General features: G+C 40.1%; 1 protein-coding gene across 2 annotated transcripts in view; it reads left to right on the top strand.

Annotated features, from left to right (window-relative positions):
* The window catches only part of NLN (neurolysin), a 92686-nt gene extending 79492 nt beyond the window's left edge, over positions 1 to 13194 (top strand). For both annotated transcript variants that reach the window (XM_036117449.2, XM_036117451.2), the window contains exons 11-13: positions 361 to 489; positions 1717 to 1853; positions 11323 to 13194. In XM_036117449.2, the coding sequence (XP_035973342.1) occupies positions 361 to 489; positions 1717 to 1853; positions 11323 to 11457 (401 nt within the window). In that variant the 3' untranslated portion in view covers positions 11458 to 13194. The remainder of the gene's footprint in view (positions 1 to 360; positions 490 to 1716; positions 1854 to 11322) is intronic.
* Positions 13195 to 13838: the final 644 nt, after the last annotated feature.

The following is a 13838-nucleotide window of genomic DNA, read 5'->3' as shown; positions in this document are numbered from 1 at the left end:
AATCCATCTCCTTTTAAATCTTAAATGAGGGGCGCCTGGGTGGCTCAGTCGTTAAGCGTCTGCCTTCGGCTCAGGTCATGATCTCAGGGTCCTGGGATCGAGCCCCGCATCGGGCTCCCTGCTCGGCGGGAAGCCTGCCCTCTCCCTCTCCCCCCTGCTTGTGTTCCCTCTCTCGCTGTGTCTCTCTCTGTCAAATAAATAAAATCTTTAAAAAAAAAAAAAAAATCTTAAATGAGATACCTTGCCCCCATTTTGTAGTATGTACTACAGGCATCAATTCTTGAAATCTTTGATCTTGTGATATTAGAACACATAGTTCTCTCTTCTCCAAAACATGCCCAAACATTCTTATGTTATTAGGTCTTCTGACCTTACGCCAGATTGTTTTGAGCAAAGTTGACCAGTCTCTCCATACGGACGCATCGCTGGACGCTGCAAGTGAATATGCCAAATACTGCACTGAGGTTTTAGGTGTTGCTGCTACTCCAGGTTTGTAAATACTGTGACTTGAATTCATTTTTTCTGTCAGGCGCAGGATACACCTACCAGCCCTGCCAGGGAAGGTAGAGTTGGTCAGGCAGCTTACCTCATGTAATTTGTTTCTGATTCCTGTAATCAGGCCATGACTTTCAGAGAAGCTTACCATGTCCATATGAGTTATCCTGTCCAGATGTGCTTAAAGGAGAGGTGGCTCCCACTTTGCCCCATTTTCGTGTAATCAGGCATGAGCAATTGGCCTCCACCCCAGAGCAGAGAAAGCCATTCACATTTGGCCGTACCCACCTGGCTCCTCCCTCCGTGTATGGACAGCGACTTCCCAGTGATTTCACGAAGAAATTGGCAGAAGGGGCAATTTTAGAGAGAAGCACAAGCTCCTGCCATGTTTCTGTGTTTGGTTCTGAGATCGGTTAAGGCAGTTTAACTAGCACTTTCTAACCCAATATTTATGGCATTCATGTGGGTGGGTAGGTGCTCACACGTGTGTGTTCACATTTATAGTTATATATATTTTAAGCCAACATGTAGTTGTTCATGATACATATTTTGGTACGGTGACTTTTTTCACCAATGACGTCGTTATTTAAATGAATCCATCACATTTATAGTGATACTGAAGATCAGAAGAGTTAATTGAGTCAATCCAGGCTCCTCACTTCCTTTTGTGATCTGTTTAGAGTAGACCATACAACAACTTTGTGCCTGAGGCCACTTTGACAAAAATCCTTTTTTAAAAGTAGCCCTAGAGGTAGATTGTGTTGGTAAAACCTTTTTAGCTTTTTAAATAAAGAGTTATTTTTCAGTAATTATGAACCTAAAATAAGTGCCATTCTGACACATTTTAGATATAAAGAGGTGTGACAAAGAGTAGGCTTAGGATTAGAGTATCTGTAAGACACATGTGTCTAAGGGATAAGAAAGGACTGAGTAGTTCTGAAACACCAAGCTATCTGATGGGTGTGGACAAAGCCTCTGAAACTATTGTTAGGCATTCCAGAGCTTAGGGCCGAAACCATCTCCGAGGTTGAGTCATCATAGCAGAGAAGTTTGTAAACATCTTGGCCAAGGGCACAGGTAAACCCAGGGAGTACTACAGGTGAGATCCTGCTTGTCTCTTCTCCCCAGTGTCTGGACTCCCCATAGGGAAACCTTAGCCAGCTGATAACCTGATTATTAACATTGGCCATCACATTGATTGAAATGTATCTTTCTTTAAAGGCACAAATATGCCAGCCACTTTTGGACATTTGGCAGGGGGATATGATGGCCAATATTATGGATATCTTTGGAGTGAAGTATTTTCCATGGACATGTTTTACAGCTGTTTTAAAAAAGAAGGGATAATGAATCCAGAGGTATTGTATTTTCTTTTCTCCTTTTGTTAATTTTGCAATTGCTCCCTCCCCTCTAATTCCTAGTGTAAAATACTTATTACACCTATATTTTAGAGTAAGAGATTTGGTAACAGCTTTTAACTTTTAAGTCTTGCATCTTATCATATCATACATCATTAAGTTGTAGTGCACAAGTGACTAACTCTAATTCTGTAAGTTTAAAAAAAAAAAAACCTACTGCATTTTCTTGCTTATTAACATTCCAGTATATTGCATAATTAAAATTCAAAGCTTTGTTTATGCATTTGAGCATTTATAGCAGCTAGTTTTGACATGTGCCGTACAATGTTTCAGTTCTATAGGAGGTTGGGAAAGAAAGGTAAACTCCTTCCTGATAGAAATGGTCTGCGTATGTTGTGATATTCTCTACCCAGGTTCTTTATACATTTTCTGTGGGAGGTACCCTTTCTCTGTGGCTGGCATACCCCACCTACTACGTAGTTTGTAACCCAAATGCCTCTAAGTAATTTGAGCTGCTTCATTAACCTGAGCCATTCCTTTCTGTGTACAGTGAATTGACTGCCAGGTGGCTACCAGCCAAACCTTCCTGAGTTACAGTCCCCCAGTCTCCACTCTTGTTGAAGACTCAGCTGTCAGATTATTTCTAGGGCTGATGCATTTTCCAGTGTGCTTTTTATTCTGTTTGATTCAGAAATTAGAAGAACAAATTATCAAAATCAGGCTCTTTGTTCTTATTTTAACCAACTGATTCGTTCCCCCAAACTTTTGTTTCTGGATTGCATAGTGCCTCACACATATACTGAAATACATTGCTGTAATTTAGATCACCATCCCCCCAACCTCCCCCACCCACCCCAAAAAAAACCACCCCCAGGGCACCTCCATTCTACACTAGCCTTTCCAATCACACCGTCTTCTATCCCACCCTACCCAGGCTCTTAGGTCACTGTATGCTTCCTTCCCTTCCCTGGCCAACCTATTACGTTGGTCAACCACTGACTGTGGTCATAAATATCTTGACTTCTGCATGACCTTCAGCCTAGTGCCCAGCCCTGGATTCCTCCACCATCTCACTTAGATATGGTGCCCTTGGGATTCAGAGCTTTCCGGAGGTGGTGTGAGTCCATTAACATGCCCCAGTACAAAGTAATGCTATCTGACCTGTCTGGACAACCAGTGTTACTCTGCTGTCCTGTCCACCTCCTTTATTGAGTTCCCCTGAGTCTCTCACTACCTCTCTGCTCTCCACTAAGAAAAGTAAGGCCATCGAGACTGAGTACTTCATCTTTTTTTCTCCTCATATACTTCACTACTTCTTTCCTTCTGCTCAGGGATGTCTCTCATACCAAGCCTTACTGGTTTGCCATCTTGGGGAAGAAACTGGGGTTATTGCTACTGCCTTTGACAACCCTATTGCTACTACTCAATTGTTCTTCCTTTTACAGCCTGATTTCTCACTGTAAGAAACAGTCTTGGCAAACCTCTTTTATCTGGCTTTTGCCTCCACCAGCTGAACTGGAAAGTTACTTTCTCTCCAGAGTTACCACTGATGACCCAGTCGCCAACTTCCAAAGGCCCTCACCTACATTTTTTTCTTTTTCTTTTTTTTTATTTCCTGCTTCTTGTTATTCTTCTCCTTGTTCACAGTCCTCAGCTTAGCCATCAAATCCCTTCCTTACTTCCCAGAACTCTTTGTGTCAGCCAAATTTGTGTGTTCCTGTAGCTCTTTGCACCTTCACAAATTTGTTCATTCTCTTTCTTCCACCTAAAATATGGGCCTTCTTGTCTGTGCCTCTTAAAAATTTTACCATTCTGAAAGGCCCTACTCAAATGGCCACTCACTTATGAAATCTTCCAAATCATTCCAACCCAAAGTGGCCTTTCCATTTTTTGAAGAGCAGAATGGACTTGGGCATGAGAGAAGGGCTCCAACAGCTTTTTCTTATGTCTGGAATTTTTAATATAACTCTTACACAGAACAGAAAAAAAAATCAGGTTATAGAATATTTTGTACCATAGAATGTAAATTTTTACTTTAAAATGTATGTTTAGAAAAAGAGTACATCAAAATGTCCATTCTTAACTTCGGGTGATAACTTGATGAGGGATTATTAAATATTTTTCTGTGCTTTTTGTGGAGCTTTTCCTTATTTTTACATAGAGCACGTATTATTGCAGAAATCAGAAATCAATGATTAAAGAGACACAAGGTCTAGTTATATAAAGGTACAATTATGACCTGTTACTGGCTCTTACTAGTTGGTGGGGCTTCCTGGCAAAAGTGCTCCGGTACCTTTTTCGATTAGGCTTCCTCACTCACCTCCTCTGTGCTTCCACTCACACGGCCACATCTCCAGGACCCTCCACCGTGACCTCTTCTCTTCCATCAGTCAACAGAACGGCCAAAGTGCTGATCCCAGTGGACCCCAAGGAACTTGCAATTCCGGCAGACTACAATCCCTGCCACTATGCTTCCATGTACTTCCTCTTATTCTCAAGCTTCACAGCTTGGCAGGCAGCCAGACTACTTTTAATTTAGACCAGGGACCTGGGTTGAACTTGGAGAAAGCAAAATTCCCAACAACTTGGAATTGTTGCTTTGTAATGTTAAAAACAGTTTTCAGTTTCACTATAATTGTGGATTTGACATTGCTATATATTATTCATTTTACGCCGTGAAGCTAGCTTTAATCCCTTCCTTTTTGTTTTCCTGTCAAATACTCTGGGATATCATATCATTTCTTGCTCCCCTGCTGTCACAACAGTAGTGAATCTGGCTCCAGTGACAAGGGGAATCCCTGTGCACCCCACCCTCACACTCTTCCCTGCAGTGGCAGATACTAGAACAGCTTTTTAAATAGCCGTTTTGTTCCCTCCTACAGTGCACTGTTTGTTTGGTTTTGATTGCTTTAATTTTTTTTTTTTTTTGCTGCAAATGTTTGCTTTAAAGTAATACCTTATTTACAAAATTCAGATACCCAGTTATTAAAAGTTAGTACTTTGAGACAGTAATCCCATTCTACAAAAAACATCAGTCATTATTACAGATTTGTTGTGATGAAGAGAAAAAAATTTTTTTTGTTTATTTATTTATTTATTTATTTTTAGTAATCTCTACACCCAACATGGGACTTGAACTCACAACCCCAAGATCAAGAGTTGCGTGCTCCTCCAACTGAGACAGCCAGGTGCCCTGAGAGACTTTTCGTAGTATAAGGAAATACTGAATTTGATCTGAAGTCATGGGTACCAGAGCAATCACGGTGTATCTGCAGACTATGTTGTCTCAAGGCCCTCACCCTCCCGAGTGTGTTTTATGTTTTTTTCCTTATCATTGAATTCTGCTATATTTTCTAGAATTACAAAGTTTTCAGTAGAAAGGGACCAGTTATTATTGCCCAGCACAGTGAGTTAAAAAGATTGTTTCCCAAAGCCATTATAAAAATTCTGTAATAATAAGGATAAATAATAGACTCTAGAAACTTTCAGTAATAAGCCGCAATAAAAGCAAACAAATAAAAGGACACCTTGAAAGGAAGGAGAATTAGACTGTCTTAGATTTCTTAATAAGCATCACAATTGAGTACATATTGGTGCCCCTGTAGCTATATAAGGTTGACACCTTTTTTTTTTTAACTGAAGTATAGTTGACACATAATGACATGTTAGTTTCACCTAGTAAGTGTTTGAATCATTTTGAGAAGATAGTGGTGTGGCCCTTCAAGGAATCAGAGCCTGCTGTTCTTAGTCCCCAAACTCCACAGAGGCTGGAGACTAAAAGATCACGGACTGTTGACATTATTGGTCCTGGTCATTGATATCAACAAAAGAACATCTCCAGGCCTTCTCTCTGTAACCTCTTACCATCCTGCAAAGCTCAAGATCTGCTCTGAGAAACATTCCAGATCTTAGCAAGCCTAACTAGAAAGTGCCCTACTCACTGGGAAAACCATAATAGGAAGGATCAAATATAAAGCTTTTTTTGTTGTTGTTAAGGTAATCTATACCCCTAGTGTGAGGCTCGAACTCACAACCCCAAAATCAAAAGTCAGATGCTCTACCATCTGAGCCAGCCAGGCACCCCAAACCTATCGTCTTCTGAATACCAAATGTAGCAATAGGATATTTTATGGTACGATGGTTTCATTCTGTTTTGAGGGCTTCTATCAAAGTATTAGAATTGGCCACTTACCTATAATAGCCAGAAGTTTGCTACCTCTGGTTTTATTTGTGATTTTCTCTTTTCTTCATTGTAAATAGATAGACCATCCTAACTATTTAATTAGTTTGTTAAATATATTCTAAAGGGCGCCTGGGTGGCTCAGTTGGTTAAGCGACTGCCTTCGGCTCAGGTCATGATCCTGGAGTCCCGGGATCGAGTCCCACATCAGGCTCCCTGCTCAGCAGGGAGTCTGCTTCTCCCTCTGACCCTCCTCCCTCTCATGCTCTCTGTCTCTCATTGTCTCTCTCACAAATAAATAAAATCTTAAAAAAAAAAAAAATTTAAATATATTCTAAAGTCTATGTTTCTAGTAGAATATGCCTCATTATCAGACATATCTTTTCCTTCTCCAGCTCATCTCTTAAATAACTACGGAAGGGAGCTGCTTGGGAATAACACTTTTCCAGCAAGCTGTAGGGGCTCTTTGAAGATATCTTTAAGGTCACCAAATATAGTTTCAAAATACAGCAGCTAATCATAGGGTTGAAAAAAATGGGGGCATTTTAACTAGGGCCATTTCTTTTTATAAGGCAACTTCATTGTGGGAAAATTTCCTAAGAGGCAATAGACATTGTGGATTCAAAGACAATTATATTATTAAGCTAGAATTATCTTCCACCTCTTTTGCATTTAGAGAAATTGCTAACCTTTGTTTTTCCGTCAATGAAGAAGAAATGTATTTTAATCTGTAATGCCACAAGGAAGTAGCTAGATCTTTACTTGCAGTAACAGACACGGAAACATGGTGAATTTGGGGTTAACGTGCAAAAAAGTTACCTGACAGAGAATGTGTAATATAAAGCTAAGTATTCCAGTGCCTTTCCATCAGAATTCTAGGCCCGGTTCCTGCTATAATGTGTTGCTAAGGGAGAATATGAAATTTCCTCTCCTGCAGGTCCTTCCAAATGGATTAACTTCTGCTTCACCTCTCCTGATAATACCACCCCAAAGCTGATTTTTCTTACACTTCAGCCTTTTCTAACAGACTTAGATTTTGCCTGATTTAGGAATAAAGGAAGGAAATGGGATTGATTTCCAGCTTACTTCTTGCATATTTACAAGGCCAGACCTTCTAAGTCTTGAATCCCAACCAACTAGAAGCAGTTTTTCTTCCTCTGTGTTCTTACAGCCCTTCTCTGTATTTCTCTTTGAACCCTAATAATCTGCATTGTTAATTGTCTATTCCTTTATCTCACCTCCTAGATCATAAGACCCTTGTAATAGGAGCTGTTTTATTCACTTTTGTGTGTCCTCTGCTTCAAAACTGTTACATTTAATTATGGTTGTTCTCCCCAGTACTTAACTACCGCCCAGCCTGCTTTTTTTTTTCCCCCTAATCTCCCTCCCCATAAATAAAGATCGGTCCTTCTACCCTCACAAATTGAAACTTTGCTTAAGGTTTCCAGAAGGCCTCTTCTAATGAAGCAAAGATTCCTACCCACTGTTCTCATTTCCGTCTCCCTGACGACCAGCACCAGTCTCTGACTCTCTTCCTTTTTCTATGCTGTTGTCCAAGGTATTCTTCTTCCACCCACGATCTCCCCACCCTCATAGAAAACAAAGGGTGTGCTGTTGGGAAGGAGTTCACAGATGGGCTGTGGAAGGAAGGGTTCCAAAGTCCACCTTTAAAGCTGCCCAGTGAGCCTGTTGGATGCCTGATTGTCATCACCTGTGCTCAGGTGGATGCTCTTTGCCCTGATGCCTGTTACTCAGAGTAGGAAGGAGACAGCTCTGGCTCTGCTCCCCAGTCGGTCACAGCAGGAAGGAGGGAGGGTCAGAAGGCAGTGGAAGCTGGCATGTGCTGCCCCACAAATGCCAGAGACAGCAAGAGACCCAGGCGGTTGGCTCTTCGTATTCTCATTACTGGTAGATGATGGCATCCTTCCTTCAGGTCATTATATTGTTCTTAAAATATTACCTCAAGGGGCGCCTGCGTGGCTCAGTCGGTTGAGCATCCAACTCTTGATTTCAGCTCCTGTCATGATCCTGGGGTCATGGAATTAAGCCCCAGGTCGGACTCCATGCTCAGTGGGGAGTCTGCTTCTCTCCTTCCTCTGCCCCTACCCCCCGCTCGCGCTCTCTTTCTAAAATAGATGAATAAATCTTTTAAAATAATAAATAAATAAATAAATAAAATATTACCTCAAATAAAGGGTGCATATTCTTAGATCAGATGAGTGCCTTGTCTCTCCTACTTAATAATCCTACTGAATTAGGGAGTCTGTTTCTTCTTAATAACGGAGATGAAGTCTCTTATGCTTTTTTTAGCTTTATTAGGAGACAGAACTAATTTTAAGGAGATGCCAAGCCAGGAATGCATCCGTGTCCCTGCTCTGTACATGAGACACTGAACGTAGGGCCAGTGAGAGAGGGGTGGAAATGAGAGGAGAGATGGATGACCACTGAGGATTACTGAGTGCCCCTGGATGCCATGTGTTACACTAGGGAGTGGACAGTGTACTGAAATCATCTCTAATTCCCTATCGACTAAGTGAGGGAGGCATATTCCTCCTTGACAGGTAAGGAAACCAAAGCCCATGGTCACAGAGCCGAGGGTGAAGCCAAGATTCGAATTTGGCCCTGACTCCCAGACTCCTGAACTTGCTTTAGAAAACATCATGTTAGAGAGGATTTGCACAGTTGCCAATAGATACACTCTAACCGTCCAGGATTAAAAACCACACAGGTGACTAATGTGACTTACCTTCATGGAATAGTTAATAGAAGCTCTTACTATCTGCAGATCGTCCTGAAGGATTTTTTTCAGCATGAAAAATCTCCATGGTTGTCTTAGAACTTCTCTCTGCTTTCCTCTCAGTTCAAGTTTCTTTATTATGTAAACAAACTAGAACAACTTAGGGCAAAGACTCCTTCCACCTGTGGCATATGTCTCCCAGACGGTGTTCTCTCACCCAGAGAGCCGGTACCTTCCGAAAACACGAAAATTCACTTAACTTTTCTTTTTTGGTTGGTTTGGTTTTTGTTTTTAAAGAAAAGCAAGATCGTATTACCAAAATGACTCTTAAACTGTTCTCCAAACTTCATTGCGAAGGAAATGAAACTATTAAAAGACCATTGCTCTGTAATTCAGGAAATTGAATCAACTTGTTTGGAGCCGTACTCAGGGCAGGACTGGAGCTGTGCTGAGCCGCGTACCGTGCGTGAGACGGAATAGCGCCTGGCTCCACGGTGGCTGGACTGTTCGGAGGAGCCCTGAGCCGCTTCTGCACAGTATCGGGCAGCTCCCGCAAGAGCCTGCTTTTCTTTGCTCCCTAAAACCACAGTCCTCTGTAACAAATGACACTGTTTTGTGAGACATCAGCATTGTGGGAGATTTATTCTTTACCTTAATCTAGATCTTCATTGACGTTCCTATAATAAATGTAGAACGAAATAGGTCTTTTTAATAAGTAAAAGAGTCTCAGATCTTGAGCATTAAGAATTTCTGCAGGTAAATATTAATTATGGAGGTTGGATGGTGGGTACATAGGGTTCATGATACTGCTGTCTTCACTATTAGTATATACTTATATTTTTTCTATTAAAAAGGATTAAAATATTTTTGTAATTCTGCACATGAATTTAATTCACGTTTTCTAAGTTCTTCCTGTATCACTACAGTCTTTCTTCCCCAGCCTGCCCAGTCCTCCTGCTGATTCAACACTGTAGGCAAATGTAAGCACATTGGACAATGAAAGAAGGGGAAGGGAAGGAGACTGTGTTTGGGCTCAACACCCCTGAGCTGCTGCTACTTAGAATAATAAAGACTCTGGCAGGAGTAGGCATCATTCACATTTCAGGTTCTCGATTGCTGTCCTAACAATCGTGAATTGCTGCAGACCAAGTAAGAAACTACATGTCATTTTTTTTTCCCCTAAAGAACATTATATCTAGGTCTAAGCCTTCATTACCGGGTTTTCAGGAATTCAAATATCAGCGATTACAGGCCCTACCCTTTTTAAGAAAATTTATCCAAAGCTTATAAATAAAGCAACAAGATTACTACATGCCTTTTCAATGTCCGACTAGAATATTGTCCAACAAGCCCCTCTAAGGATCATTGTGTGTTCTAGGCCCTCCACCTGTCCACTGTGGTAGCCACCTGTGGCTGTCAAGCACCTGAAATGTGGCTAGCGCCCCTGAAGAATTGGGTGTAAAAGTAAAAAACACAGTAGATTTTGATGACCTACAACAAAAAGTAAATCGCAGTAATTTTTATATTGATATATGTTGAGATAATGTAGATATAGTGGTTAAAATATTTTATTAAAATTAATTTTACCGAGGGTTTTGTTGTTGTTGTTGTTGTTGTTTGTTTTACTTTTTAAAAAAAGCAGGGAGTCTGCTTAAGGATCCTCTCTCTCCCTCTTCCCCTCCGCCTGCTTGCTCGCGCACCCTCTCTCTCCCTCTAAAATAAATAAATCTTTAAAAAAAACTATTAGTCATATTGATCAAATGATATAATGGATATACATTTCAAAGTGTTACTCTGTAAAGTATTTATTTTATATGTATATTTAGAATTAGGCTTCACTGAATTGTCTTGCTTTGCTTCCCCAAAAGATATTGATGAAAAGGAAGTGAAAATATTGAATAACACTGATTCTGCATTACCGTCGTTTTCTTTCACTTATTTGCTCATGTATTTATGTAAATAAAGGCAGAGTAACTGCAATGTGTTTTAAAATTCCAGACCTCCTCCCCAAAGAGAACTTCACAAAGGTCCTTATTCCCAGCTCTGGGCCCACAGAAATATCTTACCCTACACCATGGGACCTGTGCTGTTGTCCCACTATCTTTCATAAAGATGAGGGTTTTTCTATAAGCCCCTCGTAAAAACATTTGGCCGTAGTGGTGCCACTGTTTCCAGGTACATAGACCCCCTGTTTGTGGCCTTCTTGAACACTTGCTTTGCTAACCCTTTAAAATAGCACGGGGAGATGGGCTAACAAATAAGAATCTGTTATACATTCCATTTGGCTATTTTTTGTTCATCTGTTTGCTCACTGTTGAGACCCTAAGGAGACAAGACAGTAGTAAAGAGGAATGTAGAAGACCAGAGTTTGTAAGCTTCAGATCTCATAGCTACCAAAACAAATATGTACTACAGAGCTGTAGTCTAGGCAAAAGAGAATATCCAGAGTAAAGTCCCTTTTTCTTCACCCTTACCCCTTTCTCTTTTGCATCTAGGGATTTGGAAAATTGCTTTAACAATGAATTATTAGGCATGATGTTTTATTTTATTAGGTTGGAATGAAATACAGAAACCTAATCCTGAAACCTGGGGGATCTCTGGACGGCATGGACATGCTCCAGAATTTCTTGAAACGTGAGCCAAACCAGAAAGCGTTCCTAATGAGTAGAGGCCTGCATGCTCCTTAAACTGGGGATCTTTGGTAGCAGTCCATGTCTGGAGGAGAAGTTGACATCGCCATGTGTTACTGGCCTGGAAACTGAAGGGAGTTTTACAAATGAAAGTTTAGATTTCTATTGACTGCCTTTTGTTTTTCGCTTTGAAAAATTTTGCAGATGTAAATGGAACTATAAATACCATGACCTAAGCAAACACCCAATAGAAAATAATTGTACTATAAAATTTCATAAAAATGGATTTGATTTCTTTTTATAAAAGTTTCATATGAATGTAATTTGATTTTTTACTATTGTACTCTAGATAATATAATGTAAGAGGGCTAAGAATTTTTAAATTGAATCATATACATTATATAATTTGATCCTTCTTATATCTTAAAGCTTTGTACTTGAGATTTCTGGACTGATAATGAATCATCACATTCCTCTGGTAAATATTTTCTTGGAGCCCTGCATCACCTTTGACCCTCTGTCTCATGGTAAAGTGTGACCTCTTTGCCCACATACCTCAGGGCCAGAGGATTATGCCTCAGTAATGCATTTATCTTTGCATATCAGATCTTACGATTTCCACCTTTCTGCCACACTTAAATTATGTTCCGCCATTGGGGTTTATCTTTTCTAAGGTCCTGTCAGAGAGTACCAAAAAAAGTACGAGTTTTAACTGAACTGGCCTAATGTGTATTGTTTCTGTATCTTGTGTTAGAGGATTTTCGATCTTGTATTAGAGGTTCCTTTCCACCTCAGCATATGAAGATTGTTAGTCTTTCGGCATATTTGCCAACTAGAGCACTGAAGCAGGTCCAAGGATGTGTTTCTCCTCTCATGTTCTGGTCAGTGGTAGGGACTTTGCCTCCTTTTTCTCCTCCACAGTGGCAGATACACATGTCGCAAATGGCTGTGTAGTGAAGAGAGCTAGAGCTCATGTCGGGCAGAAAGAGTTCAGAAACTCCAGAAGAGGAGTAAGTTCTGGACAGAAGTGTTTGAGGACGGCTGATCCAAAGTGTTATGTGTTCTTTAACTGAGCCACAGGGAGGAGGCTCTTCGTAGCCTATCTTGTCTGGTGATTTTTATTTTAAGTGAAACTTTGGATCTCTCTTTAACTTTCTTTTTTGAGTCTAACTTCTACTTCTACAGTAGACCAATAAACTTACAGTACTTACTTTTCCCTAGGAGTCTACTCAATAAGGAAACCAAAACAGGATAATAAAAAAAATTTTTAATTAAAAATCCAAACTCTGAATGTACTCTGATAGGTCTTCCAGTTGTTTTCCACTGTGTATCTGAGGTATGACTTTGCTGGTGAGGTACAAAATTAGACAAATGGACTGTGTGCTAAATAAAAACATATATACATATATTTATTATGCTGCATAATAAAATTACAGACAGTGAGAAAAATTAAGAGCTCAGACAACACAGAGAAAATTCTAAGATTATTATTGCCAAGCACATGCATTAAACATGCACATGAAATCTTACCCTCCCCCTGAGACAATTGCGTGGCCCTTCTCTCCCCCAAAGTAGTTTTTTTTTTAACTTGTGGTACTTTTCTCATATCTTTTGTTTTTCCCCCAGACTGTTCTGTTTTCCAGTTTCAGACAAAAACTCTCTTCAGCTTTTTCTATTGCCTTTCTGTGTGTCTCCTTAACAATAACTTTATCACTTTAAATCTTACTTCACATGGAAAAATAATACTTAGTGTGAAAAAGGCTGCACACAATAAAGTTGCATTATTATCCATGACCGTGAGCTCCCATTTCTTTCATACTTTAATGTTAAAACTGAAATGCATAAGAAAACAAAAGCTCTATGATGTTCTTTTTATTTAAAGTCCACATCTGGGGCACCTGGGTGGCTTAGTCGTTAAGTGTCTGCCTTCGGCTCAGGTCATGATCCCGGGGTCCTGGGATCGAGCCCTGCGTCGGGCTCCCTGCTCCTCGGGAAGCCTGCTTCTCCCTCTCCCACTCCCCCTGCTTGTGTTCCCTCTCTCGCTGTGTCTCTCTCTGTCAAATAAATAAATAAAATCTTTAAACAAATAAATAAAGTCCACATCTGGTATCTAAAATCTTCCAAAGCGTAGCAGTAAATTCAAATACTTATTCTTTAGCGTAATTCAAAACTAAGGACTTATTTTTTAAAGTCTTTTTGAATATAGCCATTCATCTATTTTTTCTTTTTCTTTTTTTTTTCAGATCAGAGCATAGAGTGTTGGTAAGGCATTCTGAATGGTGGATAAACTATAAAAATTGTCATTGGCCAACTTACACTTCAGATTTGTGAACTGAGCAATGTATAATAAAGTCTCTCTCTTGATTATTGATCCAGGAGATTTAGGTATGTTTTGGGTAACTACAGAGAAGAGAAAGAAAAGGCATGATGTTATGCCA

The sequence above is a fragment of the Halichoerus grypus genome, chromosome 2 (assembly GCF_964656455.1).
Source record: "Halichoerus grypus chromosome 2, mHalGry1.hap1.1, whole genome shotgun sequence".
Lineage (NCBI taxonomy): Eukaryota > Metazoa > Chordata > Mammalia > Carnivora > Phocidae > Halichoerus > Halichoerus grypus.
This window is presented reverse-complemented; position numbering and strand designations above follow the sequence as displayed.